Below are 26,771 nucleotides of genomic sequence, written 5' to 3' on the forward strand. Positions count from 1 at the left end.
AGGCCTGAATTTCTGTGGATTTGGCAACATCCTCTGGTACATTTTGATACTTTGGTGCAGTTGTTGACTGAGAAAAGTCTCCAGTGGTTGTCGTGTTTCTCTCTGCAGTCCAAACCAGTCGCATTTGCTGTCAAGACCAACGTGAGTTACTGTGGAGCTCTGGATGAAGATGTTCCTGTCCCAAGCACTGCCATCTCCTTTGATGCCAAGGACTTCCTGCACATTAAAGAGGTAAATCCAAGAACCAGGAAAAGGAATCTTTGATTGAACAGTCAGGCTGAGCCACAGTGGATTAACACGAGATCCAAAGGTGGTACTTCAGCAGAGTTCCAGTGCCCTGGGGTGGTTATTCTGTGCTCTTATAACACTTCATGGTACCAACTGGAAGGATTTTCATGGCACAGGAAGGATATAATGCCCTTCAGTGTGGTGGGTTTGGATTCCTTTCCTCAGATAAGTTGGTGACGGATCAGAGGTCGTGAAGCAGAAAGGGATTCCAAGGATCACAGAGTGGAGCAGCACCAGGTCACACCAGGTCTTCCTAAAGCACCAGATGGGCTTGTAAAGCAGAAAAGAAGCCTTAGAATAACACATTTAGAAAAGAAAACACTGAGGAGGACAGATACAAAAATAAGGGAAAAAATGGGGATAAATGGGCTCTAAGTATGGCTTTGGTAGAGAAAATTGTGTTTTATTGCATGCTGAGCATATTTCTGCAATTTTTTATCTGAATTGAGCCCTCCACATTTGCATACCCCCCTGTTGTGCTGTAGATGGATGCACAGGCTTGCAGCTTGCAGCAGCACTTTTCCTCTCTGCATTCTGGGGATATTTCAGGGTGTTCAGAGCTCAGCTGCCTCTTCCTTTGAGCGTGTGCTTGTCATCCCCTCAGAGCACTGAGCTCCCCCAGGCTGAGCCCTCCCGGGGCCAGCACCTGCCTCTGCCCCTCCAGAGGCACAGAGAGGGGCTGGGAAGGGCACAGAGACACAGAGAGGGGCTGGGAAGGACACAGAGGGGCTGGGAAGGACAGAGAGACACAGAGAGGGGCTGGGAAGGACAGAGGGACACAGAGAGGGGCTGGGAAGGACAGGGAGACACAGAGAGGGGCTGGGAAGGACAGAGAGGGGCTGGGACAGGGATGGCTCCACAGCCCCTCTCCTGGGAAGGACACAGAGGCACAGAGAGGGGCTGAGAAGGACAGAGAGGGGCTGGGAAGGACACAGAGACACAGAGAGGGGCTGGGACAGGGGATGGCTCCACAGCCCCTCTCCTGGGAAGGACACAGAGGCACAGAGAGGGGCTGGGAAGGACACAGAGGGGCTGGGAAGGACAGAAAGACACAGAGAGGGGCTGGGAAGGACACAGAGGGGCTAGGAAGGACACAGAGAGGGGCTGGGACAGGGGATGGCTCCACAGCCCCTCTCCTGGGAAGGACACAGAGCCACTGGAATGCTGTGTTTAATCCTGGCTTTCCTTGGCTGTGGTCACATTTATTGCCAGGGCTCTGACAAGAGTGCTGAGCCATTACCACTCTGCCCTGTACATTCTTCCAGACAAGTGTCCCAAATCCATGTCTTGGCATCCCCCGAGTTGTCTTCCAAGGTCTAAATACCCAGGATCACACTGTCACTAAGCTGTAAACCATGTGGCTTACTGGTGTTTGTCAGCTCTGCTGAGGGTTTAACATATTTCCTTTGTCACCACTCAGCCCTTCAGCTTGCCTGAAGCCATGGCTGTAACTCAGTAGGATTTCAGGAGTGGTTTCCATGCTGGAAAAAGGCTTTGCAGGATTTGTTTTGCAGTGATCTGGCAGGGCCTGCTTGGACTAGACCAATGGTTCCAGATTTTGGAATGATGCTAAACTGGTTACAAAGGAAGGGCCCCCTGTGCCAGGATGGAACAGCAGGATGAGGAGTTGCTATTTTGAGGACTTGTCCTGTATGTCTCATCTGTCTCCAAGACTATACATTATGTGCTTACTTAAAAGATGAAGTGGCAACAATTCCTGACAAAGCAGAAGGAGTCACGGGGCTGGGAGCCAATGGGAGGGAGTGTGGGCCTCCCACACGCTGAGTAACATATGGGAGGGAGGGAGGGAATGACCTCATGCAGATAGTCCCATGTTCCTGCTGCATCCTCAGCTTTGTATGGCTCAGGTACTCCCAGCACAGCCACAGAGTCCAGACTGGTTTGGGTGGGAAGGGACCTTAAAGCTCATCCAGTGCCACCCCTGCCATGGGCAGGGACACCTCCCACTGTCCCAGGTGGCTCCAACCTGGCCTTGGACACTCCCAGGGATCCAGGGACAGCCACAGCTTCTCTGCCCAACCTGTGCCAGGGCCTGCCCACCCTCCCAGTCCCTGCCCACCCTCCCAGCCACCAATTCCTTCCCAATATCCCCCCCAGCCCTGCCCTCTGGCAGTGGGAAGCCATTCCCTGTGTCCTGTCCCTCCATCCCTTGTCCCAAGTCCTTCTCCAGAGGGACTGATTCTGATCCATGTTTGAGGCATCACTCAGAGGTCCTTGACCTGCTCATGGATGATTCCCATGGTCAGGCTGTAATTTAGAACCAAAATATGGCAGGGAATGCCTGTGGGACTCAGATTTTACAGGGGTAAACCCATGGATTGATTTCATACAATCCCAGACTGGTTTGGGTTGCAGGGACCTCAAAGCCCACCCAGTGCCACCCCTGCCATGGGCAGGGACACCTCCCACCAGCCCAGGCTGCTCCAAGTCCCATCCAGCCTGGGCTGGGACACTCCCAGGGATGGGGAGCCCACAAGCTCCAGCTCAGTGACCTCCAGCAGCAGAAATGCTGGATCCTGAGGTGGTGTCTGGTTTGCAGAGTTCAGACAGCTCTGTTAACACATTTAAAAGGGAGCTTTGATGCTGGCCTTGTTCTCCAGCGTGAAGAGCAGATACTGAAAGAGCTGGGAGGATAAAATGATGAACCCCTTGCATAAAGAACACCTGTAGGAAGAGGAGAGGTTTCCAAGGGGAGGGTCTGAGGACTGCATTTAGTAGGGGTTAAGGTTATTATCTGTGTGTATGGGTTAATAAAAAAGCTCATTTCTTCCTCAGAGACGCTGAGGGTCCCTGTTTCAGAGTCATTGCCAGGCACCTCGACAACAGGGACAGGGTATTTGTGTGTTCCTGCCATAAAACAGGAGCCAGGAGCGTGCTCATTGTTAGGAGAGATGTCTGTGATCGCTCCTTCCTCCGGGCAGGCAAACAAACCCCCCTCTCGTGCTGCTCTCAACGACTCCAAAGGCAGCTGTGAAAAGCAGTTTCTGTGAGCACTGAGGTGCCTAATGAAGCAGAACACAGTGGAAGGTTTTCAGAGATTTTTCTTCAAAAGCTCCAACAAATCCTTTTCCCCCACCAGATCCGCTGGGATGCTGCTTTAATCTTCCCATCATTAAGGTTAGGCCAGACTTCCCCTAATGCAGAAAAGTTACCAAAGGTTAATGATAAAACTAAATGTTATGCTTTCAGGTGTTTGTTAAAAGTTTCTTCCTTTAGGTGAGTTTTTCTTCAGCTGTCACAGTTCTTGCAAAGGGATAACACTTTAATAGCACTCAGAGCTGGAAAAGAGGAAGGGAAGGTGGCAGCAGTGGTGGGATCTTCAGTGTACACCATGAAATGTGACAGGAGCCAACAGTGATGGTTCTGAAGGTGTTATTTTTAGGTTTGCCTTCTGTATACACGTGCTGGGAGGTGCTTGGGTGGCCTCAGTTCTCCAGAAATTGGTTCGTTCATTAAATCAACCTTAAAATGAAGTCAAAAACTGACAGGACAAGAGGGAACAACCTCAGGCTGTGCCAGGGAAGGGTCAGGTGGGACATCAGGAGGAATTTCTGCATGGAAAGGGTGGGCAGGCCCTGGCAGGGGCTGCCCAGGGAGGTTTGGAGTGCCCAGCCCTGGAGGTGCCCAAGGCAGGACTGGCTGTGGCACTGAGTCCTCTGGACTGGGGGACAAGGTGGGCATTGGGCACAGGGTGGGCTCCATGGGCTGGGAGGGCTTTGCCAAGGTGGGCATTGGGCACAGGGTGGGCTCCATGGGCTGGGAGGGCTTTGCCAAGGTGGGCATTGGGCACAGGGTGGGCTCCATGGGCTGGGAGGGCTTTGATAAGGTAGGCATCGGGCACAGGGTGGGCTCCATGGGCTGGGAGGGCTTTGCCAAGGTGGGCATCGGGCACAGGGTGGGCTCCAGGGGCTGGGAGGGCTTTTTCAAGGTGGGCATCGGGCACAGGGTGGGCTCCATGGGCTGGGAGGGCTTTGCCAAGGTGGGCATCAGGCACAGGGTGGGCTCCATGGGCTGGGAAACAACTCTGGGATCACACTCAGCACCTTGTTGGTGACATCAGAAGGGAGGTCCCAGCAGGATGTGCCGGGGCAGCTCAGGGATAATCCAGTTCCCAGTGTGAGCCGCCAAGGCCACCCCGACCCCAACCACCGACGCCAATCACCGACCCCAATTACCAACCCCAATCACCGACCCCAATCACCGACGCCAATCACCGACCCCAATCACCGACCCCAATCACCTCCTGACTCCTTCACCTCCAGACTCTCCACCCTCACACTCGGTGTCGGTGGCTCTGCTCTCATCGCCCCCCGAGGGGCTGAGGGTTGTGGCTCCCAAACAATGGCATTGGGGATGGGGAGCATTCCGGACTGAGCCAGGGCCCTTTGTGTTGCAGAAATACAACAACGACTGGTGGATAGGGCGGCTGGTGAAGGAGGGCTGCGAGATCGGGTTCATCCCCAGCCCGCTGCGCCTGGAGAACATCCGCATCCAGCAGGAGCAGAAGAGGGGCCGCTTCCATGGAGGGTGAGAGGGCCGGGCTGGGAAACCACCCCAGGTCCTGCATTTGCGGAGGTCCCTCGGGGCTGGTTTGTTGCAGTGCCCCTGGAGTGCTGAGTTGGGATTGCCGCTGAGAACGCGTGTTTGCGGAGAGCAGACCGCGCTGAGAACGCGTGTTTGCAGACCCCGCTGAGAACGCGTGTTTGCGGAGAGCAGACCCCGCTGAGAACGCGCGTTTGCGGAGAGCAGACCCCGCTGAGAACGCGTGTTTGCGGAGAGCAGACCGCGCTGAGAACGCGTGTTTGCGGAGAGCAGACCCCGTGGATGGTGGTGGGGAGAAACAACCAAAGGAGTGTTTGACTTCAGGGAAGGGCAGGAGTTCAGCAGGAGGGGCAATGACACCAACGTCTCAGAGTTTTGCCTCCCCATGGCTTTAATTCAACTTGGTGCTCAGAGACTCACAGATTTGTTTCCCAGCTTTTCTTAAGGTTGTGGCTTTTTTCTTCCTTTTTTTTGTTTTGCATTCTCTCCCTTTCACTCCAAGCCAGACTTTTCAAGCTCTATAAGAGGGGTTTTGTCATTCCACTTCCTTTATCTTTCCTCTTCCAGCCTGAGCTCTCTGTGTCCCCAACCTGCAAATCCCTGGGAAAACTCAAACGTAGTGACAGGTCTGGGAGGTGAACCTGGGGAAATATTTTCAGAATGATTGAGCAGCATCAACTGTGCTCCTTGCAAACTGCTTTTATAACTTTTGGAATAACTTCAGAGGGTCTCCAAGGATTTTCTGGTTCAGTGAGACACTCCTGGATTTGCATCCTAAAACTCAAAAGTTGTATGTGATGAGATATTTAAAATAAACAGTTTATTTTTGAGCACCTTCGTTAGGCAGAGACACATAAATCTGTGTGACCTTGGGATTCCTCATGGGGCTGTTTCTCCCCCAAACCTCCCACATTTGCATTTCTGGGTGCCTTATTGGGGCTCTTTTTGCTACCATAGGAAATCCAGTGGGAATTCTTCTTCAAGCCTTGGAGAAATGGTTTCTGGCACATTCCGAGCCACACCTACTGCCACAGGTGAGACAGGAGGGTGTTCAGGGAGCCCAGGGTGGACAGGAGGACCAGGGTGGACAGGGGGACAGAGGGAGAGGATCCCAAGGGCATGGAGAGGGGGAGAGGATCCCAAGGGCATGGACAGAGGGAGAGGATCCCAAGGGAATGGAGAGGGGGAGAGGATCCCAAGGGCATGGACAGAGGGAGAGGATCCCAAGGGAATGGACAGAGGGAGAGGATCCCAAGGGAATGGACAGAGGGAGAGGATCCCAAGGGAATGGAAAGAGGGGGAGCAATCCAAGGGAAGGGACAGAGGGAGAGGATCCCAAGGGAATGGAGAGGGGGAGAGGATCCCAAGGGAATGGAGAGGGGGAGAGGATCCCAAGGGCATGGAGAGAGGGAGAGGAGTCCAAGGGCATGGACAGAGGGAGAGGATCCCAAGGGAATGGACAGAGGGAGAGGATCCTAAGGGAATGGACAGAGGGAGAGGATCCCAAGGGAATGGACAGAAGGAGAGGAGTCCAAGGGAATGGACAGGGATTGGAACCCAAGGGCATGGAGAGAGGGAGAGGAGTCCAAGGGCATGGAGAGAGGGAGAGGATCCCAAGGGCATGGACAGAGGGAGAGGAGTCCAAGGGAATGGACAGAGGGAGAGGAGTCCAAGGGCATGGACAGAGGGAGAGGAGTCCAAGGGCATGGACAGAGGGAGAGGAGTCCAAGGGCACGGACAGAGGGAGAGGAGTCCAAGGGAATGGACAGAGGGAGAGGAGTCCAAGGGAATGGACAGAGGGAGAGGATCCCAAGGGAATGGACAGAGGGAGAGGATCCTAAGGGAATGGACAGAGGGAGAGGATCCCAAGGGAATGGACAGAAGGAGAGGATCCCAAGGGAATGGACAGAAGGAGAGGATCCCAAGGGAATGGACAGAAGGAGAGGATCCCAAGGGAATGGACAGAAGGAGAGGATCCCAAGGGAATGGACAGAAGGAGAGGAGTCCAAGGGAATGGACAGGGATTGGAACCCAAGGGCGTGGAGAGAGGGAGAGGATCCCAAGGGTATGGCCAGAGACCAATCCAAGGGCAGGGACAGAGGGAGAGGAGCCCCAGGGCAGGGACAGAGGGAGAGGAGCACCAGGGCAGGGACAGAGGGAGAGGAGCCCCAAGGCAGGGACAGAGGGAGAGCAATCCAAGTGCATGGACAGAGGGATTTCTGTTGGCCCAGGTGTGTTTTAACCATGTTCTCCTTTGGTCTTCCAGCAAAACAGAAACAAAAAGTGGTAAGTGGTGCTTTTATTTCCATTTTATTTAATTCTAATCTGTAATTCCCAGGATTTTTATGTGGCTCCTGTTTGACTGATGATCTGAAGGGTTGTTTTCTTCTTCTAGACAGAACATATTCCCCCATATGATGTAGTGCCATCAATGAGACCTGTTGTCTTGGTGGGTCCATCTCTCAAAGGCTATGAGGTACTTGCAATTAATTAATGTTTTATTATCTGTAATCTTCCTTAGTAATTCACTGTGTGGTTCAGTGCACCTGTTGTGTGATAATTAGAAGTGATCTCAACTCAAATAATTATCCAGAATGCTCTGTAAGAACTGAGAAATTCACTTTTAACCTCCACTCTTTTCAGGGCACTTAGTCTGGATTAAATCAAGTTAAAAAAAGAGAATTTGTGTCCTTTACAACCAAAACTTGGAGCAGTCACATTGATGAGCTGGACTCCTGTACACATGGAAAATTTTACTCAAACCAGCACAGGCTTTGAACTTAATTAGCAAAACTTTTTCAGGGGCCTTCCTGGTGGTTCCTTTTTCACTTTATTGGTATATTCAAATATATTTTAGAGACACTGTAGCCCTTCCCATGTCTGGGGCTGCTGCAGGTGCAGGGCAGCATCTCAGGTGAGCAGAGCCAGCTCAGGGAACTTCATCTGCTGAGTGTTGTGCTGAACTGGGAACTAAAGGGACAGAAAACCAAACACACACCTCATTAGGCTTAATTAATGTTGGGAGTTCTTTATAGGGTATTGTTAAACATATTGGAGTGGCTCTTTTGGAAGGTTCCAACGTGGGGCCATTATTGGTCATGCAGAGTTGTCACTTGGGTTTGGAAAAACCAGTCAAGGTGCAGTTCAGCAAAGCAGGAACTTGGTGTTCTTTGCTGCCTCTGAATTTTATGGGGAAGGGTTTTTTTACAGGAGTAAATTCCATCTGTGCTGCACCACAGAATCAATTTGGAGTTTGGAGGGGAGAGAGGCAGTTTGTTCTTAAAAACCTCTCCATGTATTTGAAATATTCAAATATTTTCATTCTGCCTTTTTTTGTTAAGAAAATAAACACAACATCTTGAACATGTCAATGTGTATAAATGTTAGCACAGGTTATTAATTTAAATCACAAATTTATTAAGGTTATTAATTTAAATCACAAATGTATTAAGGTTATTAATTTAAATCACAAATTTATTAAGGTTATTAATTTAAATCACAAACAGTGGTCTGCAGAACAGAAATGCCTGATCTTACCTTGCAACCTACATGGGGAAATTGAGTGGGATTTTTTTCTGGCTAAATTCTGAAGGAACCAATTTGAAGGAGGAAAATAAAGTGGCAGAGGCCTGGGGGGCTTTGCTGGCAGATGACAGGCCTGGAAGGGACAAGGAGCCTGATCAACAATGGGGGTGACAGAGGTGACAGGTCTGGGATGTCCCACCATGTCCAGCACTGGAAACATCCCTTTTTTTTGCCTCTCTGAGAAGAGTTTTCTCTGTGAGAACCACCACTCACCACTGTAAATCTTGCACCTGGAGTTTGAAGCCAATTTTAACACTGTCACTGTAGGGAGAACCCCCCAATGGTGTGTTCAGCCTGAGTGTCCCATGGCTGGGACCAGCCTTGCAATGGGCTGTGCCAGGGGCTGAGGAGAGCTCAGGGCAGGAGCAGCCAAAGCATTGCTGCCCATCCAAGGGTTTGGTTGGTGCCCATTTCCTGACCTTCTACTCACCTCTTGCCTTCCTTTTCCCTCCTTCTTGCTGCTTTCCTGCTGCCCATGCCCCTGTCCCACCTTGCTGCCTCTGCCAAGGTGACAGACATGATGCAGAAAGCTCTCTTTGACTTCCTGAAGCACAGGTTTGATGGCAGGTGAGGAACAGCCTTCTCGTGCTGCTCTGACATCTCAGGGGGTTTCTTTTGGGGTTGGTGCATGTCCCAAACTGCCCCTGTGTCCCACTGAGGTGTGGACACAACTCGTGTGTCACTGCAAGTGCATTTGTCTTCATTTCTGCTGTGTCTGGGGAAGGATTTCTTGGGTTAACACAACAATTCCCTTTCAGTCTTACCAACACCTAAGGAAAATCAGCTCCTTGATATTCCTTATTAAAGGCTTTGCTTGCACTGCTCTAAGCAGCCACAAATACCAGAAAAGGGGGTTGAGGAAGCAAATGCTGAGAAATAAAATACAGGAAAAAAGTGTGTCAGAACTTCAGAAATTCTAAGGAGGGTTCAGTGCCAGCTGGAGCACAGGGAATATTTCCTGGGGAGCTCTGAGGAGGATAACTTGGATTTCTTTGCCAGGCTTGGCCATGGCATCTCTTCCCTTTCCCTGGGTAGGTGTCTGCTCCATCTTTGGGGTGTTCTGCCCTTCCTTCCTCCCAGTTTATCCAGGATATACTAACTGGGAAAAGGAGCTTAGGCTGTTCTAGCCAGCATATAGCACTAAGTCAGGGTTAGAAATACCTAAACCATGGGCACTGGGACAGGGAAAATTATGTGTGGAAGAGCTGGAGCAGCATTTAGGGAGTTTGGGGAGCTGAACTGGTGCATAAACAGCTTAGACAAAACATCTGATCATCAATTTCCATGCCAAAGATCTCCTGCCCTGCTTGGAGGTGCCCAGCTCAAGTGATTTTCTGGGAATCCTAATTCCATTAGCAGTGTTGGCAGCTGGATCAGGTGGAGATGGGATTTCAGCACTGAAGAGTTGAGAGCCACCAGCAAACTGATACCATTGATTTGTGCTCTGAGGAACTCAGAAAAAAGCTGCTTCTTGGTCCCCCTGCCAACTTTCATGGCTCTGTGGTCTTTCTCCTCCCTCCCTGTTCTGTTCCTCTCCTTCCATCTCCTCTGCAATTCTGTGACAGGTCTGTGTTACCAGGAAAGGAGCTGCCTGTCCAAGGAAAAGCCTTTCCAAAGGCTTCAGTGAGACTTGGCTCCTTCCCCACCTCTGAGTCCCCTGTGCTGTGCCAGCTCCTTCCTTTGTAATGCACCCTCCTCTTCTGGCCAGTGAACCAAAGACCCACAATCCATTAATTTCTCCCATTTCCATTTTAAATTCATTTATACTTTTGGTTTCTACTGTATTTTCTGGCAGCACATTTATTTATGCATTATTTAGAAAGATACTTGCACTTCTTTTTAACCCTCCATGTGATGAATTCACTCAGAGCTGCATAAATCCTGTGGAAAAGCTGCTGGTCATTCCCAGCTTGGTTTCTGTTCATTATTCATGGCTCTTTGGCTCATCCCAGGCCTCCTAAATGGATTTTATGTGAACACATTGTGTGGTCTTTGTTTTGTAACATTTTGTCTTGTCAGTTCACTGATAGATGAGTCTAAAGATCACCTTCCTTGAGTCAGAGGTGCAGTAAAGTCAGACTCAAGTTAAAGCAGTGCAGAGAGTTGTGGCTCAGCCTCTTTTCCTCCTGTTCACACATGTCACACTCGTGTCACTTGTAATTTTTATGGAACTGTAAATTCATGTGGGAGATGAGTGAGTTGGGAGGAGAAAAATGAGTTAATGCTCTAAGGAGAATGGTAGGAACTCCATCCCAGAGTCTGCAGTGGCTCAGGGGATGGGAACCCTTCCCAGTCACACAGCACTCCCCCTTAGCTGTGCTTTAGTGGTGCCATAACCCAGCTGGGAGAGGTGTCTGAGTGGGGTTGGGTTGTGTTTGCCCTTTGGGGTGGGCTGTGGCAGTGCCCATCTGACTCTGCCCTTGCTGTCCCTGCCAGGATATCCATAACCAGGGTGACAGCCGACATCTCCCTGGCCAAGAGGTCTGTGCTCAACAACCCCAGCAAGAGGGCGATCATCGAGCGTTCCAACACCAGATCCAGCCTGGGTAAGGGTGGGCACACGGGGGGCAGCAGCAGCGTGGCAGCCCTCAGGGCGTGGGGGCATGGAGGGGACACCAGGGACCATCACTCTGAGCCCTGGCTCTGCACACACCCCAACAATCCCACCATGGAGGGGACCCCAGGGATCACAGTCCAATCCCTGCACACACCCCAACAATCCCACCATGGAGGGGACACCAGGGACCATCACTCTGAGCCCTGGCTCTGCACACACCCCAACAATCCCACCATGGAGGGGACCCCAGGGATCACAGTCCAATCCCTGCACACACCCCAACAATCCCACCATGGAGGGGACACCAGGGATCACAGTCCAATCCCTGCACACACCCCAACAATCCCACCATGGAGGGGACACCAGGGACCATCACTCTGAGCCCTGGCTCTGCACACACCCCAACAATCCCACCATGGAGGGGACCCCAGGGATCACAGTCCAATCCCTGCACACACCCCAACAATCCCACCATGGAGGGGACACCAGGGACCATCACTCTGAGCCCTGGCTCTGCACACACCCCAACAATCCCACCATGGAGTCATGGAGGGAACCCCAGGGATCATCAGTGCCAGCCCTGGCCCTGGACACACCCCAACAATCCCACCATGGAGTCATGGGGGGGACCCCAGGGATCATCAGTCTGACCCCTGGCCCTGCACACACACCCCAACAATTCCACCATGGAGGGGACCCCAGGGATCATCAGTGCCAGCCCTGGCCCTGCACAGACACCCCAACAATCCCACCAGTGCCATGACTGCTGGGTCACAGTGGCCTGATGAGTTCTGACTTGGACTTGGTGACCTTGGAGGTCTTTTCCAACCTCCATGACTCTGTGGTTGTATATTCCATGGTTATTTCTTGCACAAAGCTGGAAATTCATGTGTAGCATGTGCATGGTGTGTTTTTAAATAGTACCCCATCAATTACTTGAACTCATTGATTTCTTTTGTGGGAACAGAATTAGGAGCTCACAGTTCTGCTTTTCATAGAGACCCTTCTTAAAGCTAAATCAGAATTACAATCAAAGAATAAAAATGTTTTAAGGAATATCCAAACACTTGCTGTCTAAAATAAAAAAATCTTGTGACTCTTAAGCTGTTTAGCAGATTTGGAAAATATACTATTTTGTATTACTAGACATTGAAGTGTCCCCAGTGATTAATACACTGATATTTTAAGGAATGTGGCACATCTGTGTTTTCAGGCAGCAGAACTGTCTCAAAGGTAATAGTTATTTTTAATATGTTATTTTATGGAAATGACATAAATTGCTCTGCAGACTCTATGAGAGTAAGTGGGTGATGGTATTTTCTGCTGGGTGCTGTGGGGTTGAGTGGCTTCACCTGCTTTGTTTTCCTTCCCCAGCTGAAGTGCAGAGTGAGATTGAGAGGATCTTTGAGCTGGCAAGGTCCTTACAGCTGGTTGTCCTGGATGCAGACACCATAAATCACCCTGCACAGCTGATCAAGACATCTTTAGCACCAATTATTGTCCATGTGAAAGTGTCCTCTCCAAAGGTAACTCCCACCGTGCAATCCACCTGCAGGGCAAGCTGGGACTGGGTGGACTCTGCACCTGAACAGGGAAAAAGTGACATCACAACATGTGCAGCTGCTGTGCCACAGTCCATCCAGCAATCCAGTAACTCTCTGTATAGAGAATGTCACAGGTTTGGCCCAGCTGTTGCCAACCCTGGACTGGCCCCACTTCCCCCTCCCAGAACTTTCCCAGCAAAGGAAAGGGAAAAAAAAAAAACTGAAAAGAAACGCACTCTAAAGAAACTGAACTGAATAAAAAGAATAAATTATATTTACTAACATTTACAAACCACACTGTATACACAATACGTAGGATCCCACCCCCCAGGGGAGAGGGGAAGGGAGAAAAGGGGATTGATTAGCTGGAAAATAGGGAAGACACCAACCCAACCCAAAGAAACCGAATGAATCAAAACAAACACAATTAAAAACTTCAAGGAAGGGAACAAGAATGAAACAATCTCACCCAGGACAGGAGAAACACCAGGGACCGGAGGGACCAGACCTCCACCACCTCCCTCCAGCTCCTCAGCCAAGGACCGGAAAAAAGAAAAAACCACTCCCCCACTGCTACGTGGAAGACACGTGTGGAATACTTGTAACTTCCTTAGATACAATGGTTACTGGGGAAGGCCTTGGGTCAAACCATTATCATTTTTATGGTCCTCTCTTGTCAAAAGTAAGTTATTACTTCAAGTGGAATAAAGCAAAGGCACTGCAGCTGAAATTCTTGCAAGGGAAACGTGCCCAGCTCCCAGGGGGGTTGTCAGAGGGGTTTGGGCTGAGGCTCCAGGAGAGCTCCTGACCTTGGTGATCCCCCAGTGGGACGTCAGGCTGAGCTTTAGGGAGATGAATGATCCTTAAACTCACCTTCTTCCCTTTCCTCCTGTCAGGTTTTGCAGCGACTGATCAAATCCAGGGGGAAGTCCCAAAGCAAACACTTGAATGTGCAGTTGGTGGCAGCTGATAAACTTGCACAGTGCCCCCCAGTAAGTACAGAAGGGCTGAGGAGCTCGGGAGCTGCAGTGATTCCTCATTCCTGCTGTGTGGGTCCCTGTTCCCAGCCAAGTTCATCCCTTATCACTCCTCTGTGTGGCTCACAGGAAAGAGCTTGAGGGGCTGGAGCGGGGCCAGAGAAGAGCAACGAGGCTGGAGAAGGGACTGGATGTGGCACTGAGTGTCCTCTGAAACACCTCCAGGGACAGAGAATCCACCATGTCTTGATCCAACCCTACTGTGATCAGGGACAGAGAATCCACCATGTCTTGATCCAACCCCACTGTGATCAGGGACAGAGAATCCACCATGTCTTGATCCAACCCCACTGTGATCAGGGACAGAGAATCCACCATGTCTTGATCCGACCCTACTGTGATCACCAGCCCAGGGCACAGAGTGCCCTGGGCTGGTGATCACAGTGGGGTTGGATCAAGGTTGGATTTGATGATCTCAGAGGTCTCTTCCAACCCAACTGAGAAGAGCAACGAGGCTGGAGAAGGGACTGGATGTGTGTCCTCTGAAACACCTCCAGGGACAGAGAATCCACCATGTCTTGATCCAAACCCACTGTGATCACCAGCCCAGGGCACAGAGTGCCAGAGTGATCACAGTGGGGTTGGATCAAGGGTTGATGATCTCAGAGGTCTCTTCCAACCCAACTGAGAAGAGAAGAGCAACGAGGCTGGAGAAGGGACTGGAGCACAAGTGCTGTGGGGAGAGGCTGAGGGAGCTGGGGGTGTTCAGCCTGGAGAAGAGGAGGCTCAGAGGTGACCTCAGCACTGTCTGGAACTGCCTGAAGGGAAGTTCTGGCCAGGTGGGGGTTGGTCTCTTCTCCCAGGCACTCAGCAATAGGACAAGGGGGCACGATGGGCTCAAGCTCTGCCAGGGGAAATTGAAGTTGGAGAGCAGAAAGAAATTCTTTGCAGAGAGAGTGCTCAGGGATTGGAATGGGCTGCCCAGAGAGGGGGTGGATTCCCCATCCCTGGAGGTTTTTCAGCTGAGCTTGGCCGTGGCACTGAGTGCCATGATCTGGTAAAGGGACTGGAGTTGGCCCAAGGGTTGGACTTGATGATCTCAGAGGGCTTTTCCAACCCAATCCATTCCATGATTCTGTGATTCTATGGATGTGGCACTGAGTGAGAATCCACCATGTCTTGATCCAACCCCACTGTGATCACGGAGTGCCCTGGGCTGGTGATCACAGTGGGGTTGGATCAAGGGTTGGACTTGATGATCTCAGAGGTCTTTTCCAACCCAGTCCATTCTGTGATTCACACAGCCCTGCTCTTGGACCCTGATCAGCTCAGGCTGTGAGGCACAGACTGCTGGAGACTTTCCTCCTGGTTATCTCCTGAGCTGGGCTCGTTTTGGCCTCTGGCAGGTCAGGAGTGACGTATAGGGCACAGCAGATCTTCAGATTGCACCACTGGGGAGCTGAAGGTGCCCAGGGACAAAGTGTGAGCTCCTGAGTGGAGCCTCCCTGCCTGAAGTTTGGAGTGAAGTTTGGAGTGCAGCCCACAGAGGGTGTGTGCAGGCACAGGATCCTGATCCCAATCCTGCAGGCCAGGCCATTCCCTCCTGGGAGCAGTCACTGCCCTCTGGCTCAGAGGTCCTGCCTCCTCACCTGCAGGGTCAGACAGCCCAGCCTGGGGCTGCTCATTCCCCACCTCTCTTGTGCCAGAGAACTGGTGGGAAATCAGCTCAGTTCCCAGAAATTCCCAGCAGGCACTGGGAAGGTTTCCATGTCACTTAAAACAGGCAAAGTGCTGACAGGAGAAACGTGTTGGGCCAATCTAGGAGCAAATCTGGGAGCTCAGCAGAGGGAATGCCCAGCCCTAATGGCCAGATAATGCTCCTGGAACACTCTGCCTCGTGTTCTGCAGGCCCTGGAGAAGTTCCCTCCATCTCAAATGGCTTTATTCCACTTAAAATTCAAGTAACAAAGTTCAAGCAGCTTTTGTCCTGGAGTATTGATCCTCAGGGATTGATTTCCATGGAACTTAACTTGCCTTTGGATGCTTCCTCAGATCCCAAACGTCAGAGCCACCTCCCCTCTGGTCCCCACTGGCCATAAAAAGAGAGTTCAGGTATTTCTGGGCACTCACCCTAAACTGTAGGGGTAGATGTTGATTTTTCAGCTGTTGCAGGTGCTGGGAATTGAGACTGAGCCACATCTCCTGGAGGCCTCGAGCCCCTCCAGTGCCCCAGAGCTCTGCTGGGGCTGCTTTCAGAAAAACACCCTCCCAGCTGACCCTGAGGGAGGAGAGCAGGTGGTGTTTGCTCAGCAGTTTCAGGCAGAGTCAAAATACAAAATAATTACTGAGGGCCTGTGGAAACTCTGACTTTGGGCAGGTTCTGGTTGTGTTTTGGTGTAGATTGACACTGAGATATTGGAAAGCAGAGGAAGAAGGTCACAGGCTTGGCCGAGCTGTGGTCTCTTATAACGCTGGTGGGGAATTCCTGTGAGCCACTCAGGTCCCCCTGAGGAAACCACATTTGTGCCCTGCTCTGTAGAACAAAGGATGTGTGTAAAACACATCCCTGCTCCCCCCTGAGGGGTGGGAGTGAGTAAAACACATCCCTGCTCCCCCCTGGGAGGTGAGTGAGGTACCTGAGCTGCCCCTGCCCCTGTTTGGTAATGGCTTGTGGTGTTTCTACCCCACAGTTGTGCCCTGCTCTGTAGAACAAAGGATGTGAGTAAAACACATCCCTGCTCCCCCCTGAGGGGTGGGAGTGAGTAAAACACATCCCTTCTGCCCCCTGAGGGGTGAGTGAGGTGCCTGAGCTGCCCCTGCCCCTGTCTGAGCACAGTTTGTGCTGCTCACACACAACAGCCTCTCCATTTGTCCCTGGGAAAGGTGTGTTGCCTTTGGCACCTGCACAGACAGCCCTGGGCACATCCCACAGCCTCTTTTTTGCTCTTCTTACTCAGCTTTGCTTTGCTGACACTTAAAATGTCCCAGAGAAGCTGTGGCTGCCCCATCCCTGGAAGTGTCCAAGTCCCCCAGGCTGGACAGGGCTTGGAGCCACCTGGGCTGGTGGGAGGTGTCCCTGCCCACGGCAGGGGTGGGATGAGATGGTCTGGAGGTCTTTCCCAACCCAACCCAGTCTGTAATTCCATGATTCTGTGACATTCTCCTTGTGCTGCTGCAGCTCGTTTGGTGCCTTGTGGCACTTGGATTGTCCATCCTACTAAATCTGCCTTAACACCCAGTCCTGGAATTCCACCCCAGTGCCTGAGGCAGCAAAGTGAGGCCTCAGCTGGATAAGAAACCCCCTCCAAAATCAGAGTACCCTTTCCAGCCATGAGCCCTCCTTGCTCAGAGGCTGCCTGTGCTGTGCTGTGCACAGGAACCTGCTCAGAAACCAGCTCAGCACTTTGCACTGGGTGATGGGAACAAAGTGATTGCTGACTTAGAGCTCTCCAAGGGACACGACAGTCCTGGTTAGGTTGAAATTAACGTGGATCCATGATTTAATTAAGTACCTGCTAAGAGCAGAGGCACTGCTGCCTCTCCTGCTTCATCTGCCCCCAGCTCCAGTCCCTGAAAGAGGAGAATTTGGAGTATTTGTTTAAAGTGAGCCACCCAATCCTGTGCTGGGAGCCAGCCTTAAGGAATCAGCTGGTGCTGCATGTCTAGACTTCTTAAAAATAGCTGTCTCTTTGGGCATATTTGAGTTCAGGAACTGCTTTCATTATTAATTCCTTGCTAATCTCCCAGAGATGCTGCTCGAGCCAGTGTTAAGCACTGCAGGGCTCCAGGAATGTCCCAGCACTCAGGAACTCCACTGCAGGGCTCCAGGAATGTCCCAGCACTCAGGAACTCCACTGCAGGGCTCCAGGAGTATCCCAGCACTCAGGAACTCCACTGCAGGGCTCCAGGAATGTCCCAGCACTCAGGAACTCCACTGCAGGGCTCCAGGAATGTCCCAGTATTCCTGGAACTCCACTGCAGGGCTCCAGGATTTTCCCAGCACTCAGGAACTCCACTGCAGGGCTCCAGGAATGTCCCAGCACTCAGGAACTCCACTGCAGGGCTCCAGGAATGTCCCAGCACTCAGGAACTCCACTGCAGGGCTCCAGGAATATCCCAGCACTCAGGAACTCCACTGCAGGGCTCCAGGAATATCCCAGCACTCAGGAACTCCACTGCAGGGCTCCAGGAATGTCCCAGCACTCAGGAACTCCACTGCAGGGCTCCAGGAGTATCCCAGCACTCAGGAACTCCACTGCAGGGCTCCAGGAATGTCCCAGCACTCAGGAACTCCACTGCAGGGCTCCAGGATTTTCCCAGCACTCAGGAACTCCACTGCAGGGCTCCAGGAATGTCCCAGCACTCAGGAACTCCACTGCAGGGCTCCAGGAATGTCCCAGCACTCAGGAACTCCACTGCAGGGCTCCAGGAATGTCCCAGCACTCAGGAACTCCACTGCAGGGCTCCAGGAATACCCCAGCACTCAGGAACTCCACTGCAGGGCTCCAGGAATGTCCCAGCACTCAGGAACTCCACTGCAGGGCTCCAGGAATATCCCAGCACTCAGGAACTCCACTGCAGGGCTCCAGGAATATCCCAGCACTCAGGAACTCCACTGCAGGGCTCCAGGAATGTCCCAGCACTCAGGAACTCCACTGCAGGGCTCCAGGAATGTCCCAGCACTCAGGAACTCCACTGCAGGGCTCCAGGAATATCCCAGCACTCAGGAACTCCACTGCAGGGCTCCAGGAATGTCCCAGCACTCAGGAACTCCACTGCAGGGCTCCAGGAATGTCCCAGCACTCAGGAACTCCACTGCAGGGCTCCAGGATTTTCCCAGCACTCAGGAACTGCTTTCATTATTAATTCCTTGCTAATCTCCCAGAGATGCTGCTCGAGCCAGTGTTAAGCACTGCAGGGCTCCAGGAATGTCCCAGCACTCAGGAACTCCACTGCAGGGCTCCAGGAATGTCCCAGTATTCCTGGAACTCCACTGCAGGGCTCCAGGAATATCCCAGCACTCAGGAACTCCACTGCAGGGTTCCAGGAATGTCCCAGCACTCAGGAACTCCACTGCAGGGCTCCAGGAATGTCCCAGCACTCAGGAACTCCACTGCAGGGCTCCAGGAGTATCCCAGCACTCAGGAACTCCACTGCAGGGCTCCAGGAATGTCCCAGCACTCAGGAACTCCACTGCAGGAACATTCTATGGCTCAGGGAAGTGTGAACTCCACTGACTGCACAGCTTTAAACACAGTGCTCATAAACAGGTCATCAGGATCACTGTTTTTAACTTTGGGCCATGTTAAGAGAGGGTACAAACCCCTCTGGGCTACTGGACACAACCTGAAAAATAACTGAAATTATATTCCAGCAGAGCTGAAGTGCAGGGGTGTCATTAAAATGTAACCAAGATCTATCCACAAGTTGAAATTCCTCCTCCTCTCAGTGGTTCTACAGCAAACCAAAAGAAAGAGCATGGGACAGTGGCCACTCATTTTCTCTTCAGGAAAGGCCACTGTGTATCCCTTGAGAATTCCAGGATCTGGGATGCTCCTGTGATAACTTTCATGCAAGCTGTAAGAAAATACTGCAGAGATTAAAGGAAGGAGAACTGGGGAGGGGTTGCTTTTCTCCATGACCCTTACAAACAGGGATCTCCTTAAGAGATTCCCTCCTGCCAAATCCATGGAAATAGAGCAGACCAGTACAGGCAGAACTGTTAAATGCAGGAGGAAACCTGAGTGCTTTCCCTGTGGATTCCTGGAGCTGGGATCCTGCAGTCCTGCAGCTTCTCCCTTCAGTGACAGCCTGGGATGTTCCCCAGCCCCAAATTATTTTACACTGAAATATGAAACAGGTGACAGTTCTGCAGCTGTCAGGCTCTTCTTCCCTAAATCCAGCTTCATTCTTCATTCAAGAAAACACAATTATACTCCAAGTGCCATCTTTTAATTTCAGTCTTTTCCAAAGCAAAGAACATGTGAGCAAACCACAGTCTTTTCTTTCCTAATTGAACTGTGTTTTAATTAATACCTTCTTCCACAGCAATGGTGTGAGTGATAGACTGGGATGTGAAGTGTTTCAACAGGGGGCTGAATAGCAAAGAGGCTGTAAAGGCCCTTAAAATAAATAAATAGAGGAGCAATAAACTCTGAACTGACCCAAGGGAGGCTGTTAGGAATAGTCTGATTCGAAGGAAACTCCTCCTTGCTGGCAGAGGAGAAACATTTCTCTACCATGCTGAGAAGAGAGAATAAATTAAAGAATAATTGAGATGGCTTTGTTATTTTCAGTCTTACTCTGTGTGCATGGAGAGATCTGTAGAAACACGAGGAGGACAAGCACAGCCTGTGGCTGGTCTGGGTCACTCTTTGCACCCGCAGCACCTGCTCGTGTTTGGCGTTTCTTGTGCTGTTCTCACTGTGTGTTTCACAGCTACGATTAGAGAGGAGATATGAGATGGAACTGCTGAAAAGGCAGTTGTGTGAGGGGCCCAGCTGGTGCTGCTGCAGGTTTGGGGGCAGGCTGGGGTGAGGACAGGCAGGTTTGGGGCCAGGCAGAGCCAGCACATGGAGAGTGGCTGAGGAATTCCCTGAAGCAGGAATGCTGCTGATACCAGGACTGCTGCCCTCACTGCTGGGGGAATGGTCTTAGGGGCATCAGCACTGGAAAGAAAGAAATACCTTAAGGAGTTTTGTGCCTCTGAGCTCGGAGGGGCTCACATGATGTCTGGTGACCCTTTGGGACAGGGCTTGGTGACTCTGCAGAGCTTTGGCTCTTGGTCACCTTCTGAACCCACCTGGACCATTTTGTTTCACAGTCACAGAATCATCATAGAATCATGAAATGGGACAGGTTGGGAGGGACCTTAAATCCCATCCAGTTCCAGCCCTGACACCTCCCACCAGCCCAGGTGGCTCCAGCCTGGCCTTGGACACTCCCAGGGATCCAGGGGCAGCCACAGCTTCTCTGCCCAACCTGTGCCAGGGCCTGCCCACCCTCCCACCCACCAATTCCTTCCCAATATCCCATCTAAACCTACTCTGTTTCAGTGTGAATCCATTATCCCTTTGTCCTGCACTTGTAAAAAGCCCCTGGTGACCCTGTGCTATGTGCCACCCTGTTGTCCCCATGACCCTGCTCTGTGTCCCCCCTAACCCCGCTCTGTGCGTCCCCCTGTTGTCCCTGCTCTGTGCCCCCCATAACCCCACTCTGTGCTCCCCATAACCCTGCTCTGTGCCCCCCATAACCCCACTCTGTGCTCCCCATAACCCCGCTCTGTGCCCCTCATGACGCTGTGCTGTGTGCCACCCTATTGTCCCCATGACCCTGTTCTGTGTCCCCCCTAACCCTGCTCTGTGCCTCCTGTGACCCTGTGCTATGTGCCACCCTATTGTCCCCATTACCCTGTTCTGTGTCCCCCCTAACCCTGCTCTGTGCCCCCTGTGACCCTGTGCTGTGTGTCCCCCTGTTGTCCCCATGACCCCGCTCTTTGCCCCCCATGACCCCGCTCTGTGCTCCCCATAACCCCGCTCTGTGCCCCCCATGACCCTGCTCTGTGCCCCCCCAACCCCACTCTGTGCCCCCCATGACCCTGTGCTGTGTGTCCCCCTGTTGTCCCTGCTCTGTGCCCCCCATAAACCCACTCTGTGCCCCCCATGACCCTGCTCTGTGCCCCCATAACCCCACTCTGTGCTCCCCATGACCCTGTGCTGTGTGCCCCCCATAACCCTGTTCTATGCCCCCATGACCCTGTGCTGTGTGCCCCCCGTGACCCTGCTCTGTGCCCCCCATGACCCCGTTCTGTGCCCCCCGTGACGCTGTGCTGTGTGCCCCCCATAACCCTGTTCTATGCCCCTGTGACCCTGTGCTGTGTGCCCCCCATGACCCCGCTCTGTGTGCCCCCCATAACCCTGTTCTATGCCCCTGTGACCCTGTGCTGTGTGCCCCCCATGACCCCATTCTGTGCCCCCCGTGACGCTGTGCTGTGTGCCCAGGACATGTTCGACGTGATCCTGGACGAGAACCAGCTGGAGGACGCGTGCGAGCACCTGGCCGAGTACCTGGAGGCGTATTGGCGCGCCACGCACAGCGCGGGGGCCGCGCCGCTCACGCCGCTGCTGGGCCGGGCGCTCGGGCCCGCCGCGCTCGCCCCGTACCCCGCCGCGCTCTCGGGACTGCAGGTAGGACGGCACCTGCCCGCCCACCCGGCCCGCAGGGGCTGCGCTCCGGCCTAGGGGACACTGTGCGGCAAGGGGTGACCTGCTCCGGTGGCCGCTGCCAGCACGGGGGTACCCACCGAGCGACCCCTCGCCCAGCCCAGTGCCCGGGCACTGGCACTGCCCTGCCTTTGTGTGTATGGCCAGGGCTCGGGAATGAGGACTGGGGAAGGGCTGCACCCACCTGGGGGTGACCTTGGAGCCTGGATTTGGGAAGGGCTCTCCCCACTACCCACGTGGGTGTGTCCTTCCAACCTGGATTTGGGAAGGGCCTGGATTTGGGAAGAGCCTGGATTTGGGAAAGGCTCTCCCCACATGGGGGTATCCTTGGAGCCTGGATTTGGGAAGGGCTCTCCCCAGGTGGGGGTGTCCTTGGAGCCTGGATTTGGGAAGGGCTCTCCCCAGGTGGGGGTGTCCTTCCAGCCTGGATTTGGGAAGGGCTCTCCCCAGGTGGGGGTGTCCTTGGAGCCTGGATTTGGGAAGGGCTCTCCCCAGGTGGGGATGTCCTTGGAGCCTGGATTTGGGAAGGGCTCTCCCCAGGTGGGTGTGTCCTTGGAGCCTGGATTTGGGAAGGGCTCTCCCCACCTGGGTGTGTCCTTCCAGCCTGGATTTGGGAAGGGCCTGGATTTGGGAAAGGCTCTCCCCACATGGGGGTATCCTTGGAGCCTGGATTTGGGAAGGGCTCTCCCCAGGTGGGTGTGTCCTTCCAGCCTGGATTTGGGAAGGGCTCTCCCCACCTGGGTGTGTCCTTGGAGCCTGGATTTGGGAAGGGCTCTCCCCAGGTGGGGGTGTCCTTGGAGCCTGGATTTGGGAAGGGCTCTCCCCACCTGGGTGTGTCCTTCCAGCCTGGATTTGGGAAGGGCTCTCCCCAGGTCGGTGTGTCCTTGGAGCCTGGATTTGGGAAGGGCTCTCCCCAGGTGGGTGTGTCCTTGGAGCCTGGATTTGGGAAGGGCTCTCCCCAGGTGGGTGTGTGCCCTTCCAGTCGGCGCAGTGAATTTTTAGGTGAGGCCCCACCCTTTAACTCCTAAGGTTCATCTGCCACGGCCGAGCGAGCTTGGACGGTGACAGTGAAGTCCTCAGGACCAAACCTACAGCCCCCGGCATTCCCAGGAGGTCTCCCATCCACGTACCAACCGGGGCTGACCCTGCTGAGCTTCGAGATCGGGTGTCAGGGAGGCATTGAACTGCCTGCTCTGCCTTTAGTGGGATTTAAAACACCCACCAATTCTCTCCTAATGATCCCTTTTGTTCCTCCCCTCCAGACTTCACAAAAACCGTGCTTGCCTCTCCCATCAGCCTCCCCCTTTTTTGGGTTCTTTGAGTGTGAATAAGACATTCTCTTTTTTTACCCATTGAAAAAAATTGTGACCCTTTTTTTCCCACAGGGATAGCTCAAACTCGGCTGAACTTTGACACTTCAATCGTGGCATGTAAATAGTCCTTAATGAGAAGTACGTGCTTTATTAAGTTTGAAACCAGAAATGTTTTTGGCTAAGAGTTGTGAGTGCTGGAGGGGCTCAGGATGGCAGGGAGCTCTGTGTGGGTGGGGGACCTCCAGGAGTGGCACTTGCTGATGTCTGTCAGAAGTAGAGCTGAACAAATGACATTTAATGGCTGACTCACCTGCCGAATGTAAGGTCTGCTCTGCCTGTAGAGTGTCTGGGAGCAGGTGACAGCTGGGCAGGAAATGCTGTTGGCAGTGGCTGTACTTCCTGCAGGTGCACAGTCCTGGCACTAGTGCCATGCTTGGGTTTAGCAGGCCCAGCAAGTCACTGTCTCCTGACTGGCTGAATGCACAAGCACTGCTCTGTTACTGAGAACATGCACATGTAACCTGTTGTTTCCATTTCCACTTTGCCTTAAAATTTCAGTTTTCCATCCCTCCATGCCAATAAAATACCATCTGCAGAACTTTTCACCTCTTCAGTTTCATTCTGAGAACTGGGTGCATCCACAGGATTTTTTTCAGGCATTTATTTCTCTCTGATCAATGGACACCAGCAATAACTGTGCCATGTTGCTCCATTTACTTAGGGCAAACTCTCACTGAAGATGAAAATCACCCCTGTGCAGTGGGCTGGCTGAAGGTATGCATGACTGGACCCCCCTGCACCCACCTTCTCCAGGGTTTAGTGGGGTGACTGCTGCTGGTGCTCTGCAGAGGGGTAACTTTCTCCTGGAGCCAACCATGCCCAGCCTGTCGGTGCCACCAAGGGGTCAGCCCCACTGTTTGCCATGGCTGTCCCTCAGGAAGGGCTTCCACCGTCCCCATGACCCACGTGGAGGTTTTGTGCTAATTCAGGCCTTCAAACGTGCATCAGTTTTCACTGTAATGATGTGTATGGTAATTAGAAAGCACTCACGCTAATTAAAGTAGCAAAGGTGCTTCTGATGCTGTAAGATTTGATACCAGTTACAACCTTGATATCTCAGGGACTAAAATCCAAAAGCCTCTTGTGAGGCATCAGTGACACTGATCCAGATGTGCTGGGACAATCTGGCCCTGCTTCACCCAGCCAGGATTTGGGAGTCTCCCTTTCTTCCCTGCCTGTGCCTTGCCCTTCAGTGTGCTGAGAACTGAAACCTCTGACTGAACCCGTGACTCAGGGAGGTCACGAGGGTGCACTGAGTGGCACAGAGGGCACAGGGCTGGGGCTGCCACACCTGGGCCCTGGGAATCACCTTCCTTAAAGGGAGGTGTCCATGCTGAGCTGGGGGTGTTCCCAGTCCTCAGGAGAAGAGTGAATTTGATCACTGCCAACATGGCCTATGAAAATATTTATTGCCCAGAGAAGCTGTGGCTGCCCCTGGGTCCCTGGGAGTGTCCAGGGCCAGGCTGGACAGGGCTTGGAGCAACCTGGGCTGGTGGGAGGTGTCCCTGCCCATGGAAAGGGGTGGCACTGGATGGGCTTTGAGGTCCCTGCCAACCCAAACCAGTCTGGGATTCTGTAACTCATAGGGAGCAGTCATTCCCCTCTGTGACTAATCACTCATTAGCTCTAAACTTAGTTTAGTCTCATGTCAGCAACTGGAGTCAAATCCTTTAGCCCAGGTTTGGGGAGGATCAGAAGTTCCCTGGGATGTAAGTCCAGGTGTGCCCAGCCCAGGTGTGCCCAGCCCAGGTGTGTGCCAGGCTGACACCTCAGGAGGTGAACAGCAGGGCTGGCATGGCCTGGACAGGGGAGCAGGAGAGGTCTGGAAAGGAGCAGGTTGTGCAGCCAGAGAGATAAATTACTACAGGGAAGGCAGAGGGTTAAAGCTACAACTCATTAAGTGTAGGTCAGATAAATAGGAGGATAATTAATTGTAGAATCGTGGAATCACACTCTGGTTTGAGTGGGAAGGGACATAAAGCCCACCCAGTCCCACCCCTGCCATGGGCAGGGACACCTCCCACCAGCCCAGGGTGCTCCAGCCTGGCCTTGGACACTCCCAGGGATCCAGGGGCAGCCACAGCTTCTCTGCCCAACCTGTGCCAGGGCCTGCCCACCCTCCCAGCCACCAATTCCTTCCCAATATCCCCCCCAGCCCTGCCCTCTGGCAGTAGGAAGCCTTTCCCTGTGTCCTGTCCCTCCATCCCTTGTTTCCAGTCCCTCTCCAGCTCTCCTGGAGCCCCTTCAGGCCCTGCCAGGGGCTCTCAGGTGTTCCTGGAGCCTTCTCTTCTCCAGGGGAGCACCCCCAGCTCTTCCAGCCTGGCTCTAATTTATGAACAAAATACATTCACTTTGCCATATAATCCCTACTACAAGATGGTGCTCTGAGGAGAACTTGGGGATGGTGTGGACAAGTTGCTCCCTGGCAGCTCAGTGTGGGTTTCAGGAGGGCACCTTTTCTCATGGCCCCTCTCCACGTGTCTGTCACCTTGGTGGCACCGACTGACCCCCACCAGGGCTGTGCTGTGGCCCAGCTGGGCTGTAACCTCATCCCACTGCTCCATCCCTGCCTGTCCTGAGAGTCTTTGGGCATAAATTATTCAGGATAATGTCTCCAGACAGAGGGTGAAGCAGCAGCAGGAAGATTTCACAGCCCAGGCAGCAGAGGTTGGAGTTTCAGCACTGAGTTTGTCCTGGTGGGTGCTGATACTCCTGAGAGCTTTAATGTGTGATAACAGCAAACAAAATAGTTATTTTAGGCTGTTTTTTCATTGTGACAATTAACTGGAAAAAATACGAACTCATTTTGTTCATGTGACAAATGATGGGCATTGTCATTATGGGAACATGAGGGGAGCAAAGGCTTTTAATTAATAAGTTACCTTAGGGATTTTTTGTCAACGTATTTGTTAATATCTAATAGTCTGCCCTGCCCGTGGCTGCTTCAGCCCATCATTGGCTTGGTCATGTGAAGGGCTTAAACAGGGCTCAGAGCCACACCTTTTAAAGACACCCCAAAGAGCCCCAACAAACACCTTCAGCTGTTGCCCAAAACCACACAAAGCGACACTTCCAGGTTTCCTCGGGAGGCTGAAAGTGTGTCTGTTCCGTCCCTGATCAGAGCAAAGTGATAAATGCTGCCACTCCTGCTCCCTTGCCATGCTCAGTGTGCTGTGACAGGGTGGGCACGGCCACATCCTGCTGCCCCTGCTCTGGAACTGGGCGCTGTAGGCAGTGCTGAGCTCAGGGGCTGCAGGAGGGAGCTCAGAGGCTGCAGGAGGGAGCCAGAGGGGCTCAGGGGCTGCAGGTGGGAGCCAGAGGGGCTCAGGGGTTACAGGAGGGAGCCAGAGGGGCTCAGGTATATCAGGTGGGAGCCAGAGGGGCTCAGGGGTTGCAGGTGGGAGCCAAAGGGGCTGCAGGTGGGAGCCAGAGGGGCTCAGGTACATCAGATGGGAGCCAGAGGGGCTCAGGGGCTGCAGGTGGAAGCCAGAAGGGCTCAGGGGCTGCAGGAGGGAGCTCAGGGGCTGCAGGTGGGAGCCAGAGGAGCTCAGGTACATCAGGTGAGAACCAGAGGAGCTCGGAGGCTGCAGGTGGGATCCAGAGGGGCTCAGGGGCTGCAGATGGAGCCAGAGGAGCTCAGGTACATCAGGTGGGAGGCAGAG

General features: G+C 52.9%; 1 protein-coding gene across 8 annotated transcripts in view; it reads left to right on the forward strand.

The window, feature by feature from the left end:
- The window catches only part of CACNB4 (calcium voltage-gated channel auxiliary subunit beta 4), a 94,069-nt gene that overhangs the window by 60,976 nt on the left and 6,322 nt on the right, over positions 1-26,771 (forward strand). For 2 of the 8 annotated variants that reach the window (XM_071561745.1, XM_071561746.1), the window contains 10 exons: positions 109-231; positions 4,706-4,836; positions 5,809-5,885; positions 7,118-7,137; positions 7,247-7,327; positions 8,945-9,003; positions 10,873-10,982; positions 12,368-12,519; positions 13,434-13,529; positions 21,515-21,700. In XM_071561745.1, the coding sequence (XP_071417846.1) occupies positions 109-231; positions 4,706-4,836; positions 5,809-5,885; positions 7,118-7,137; positions 7,247-7,327; positions 8,945-9,003; positions 10,873-10,982; positions 12,368-12,519; positions 13,434-13,529; positions 21,515-21,700 (1,035 nt within the window). Of the gene's footprint in view, positions 1-108; positions 232-4,705; positions 4,837-5,808; positions 5,886-7,117; positions 7,138-7,246; positions 7,328-8,944; positions 9,004-10,872; positions 10,983-12,367; positions 12,520-13,433; positions 13,530-21,514; positions 21,701-22,765; positions 23,750-23,770; positions 23,973-26,771 lie in introns of those variants that run through there. The other 6 variants (XR_011698371.1, XR_011698370.1, XM_071561747.1 and 3 more) reach the window with 6 other exon arrangements.

Source organism: Pithys albifrons, chromosome 8 (genome assembly GCF_047495875.1).
Source record: "Pithys albifrons albifrons isolate INPA30051 chromosome 8, PitAlb_v1, whole genome shotgun sequence".
Lineage (NCBI taxonomy): Eukaryota > Metazoa > Chordata > Aves > Passeriformes > Thamnophilidae > Pithys > Pithys albifrons.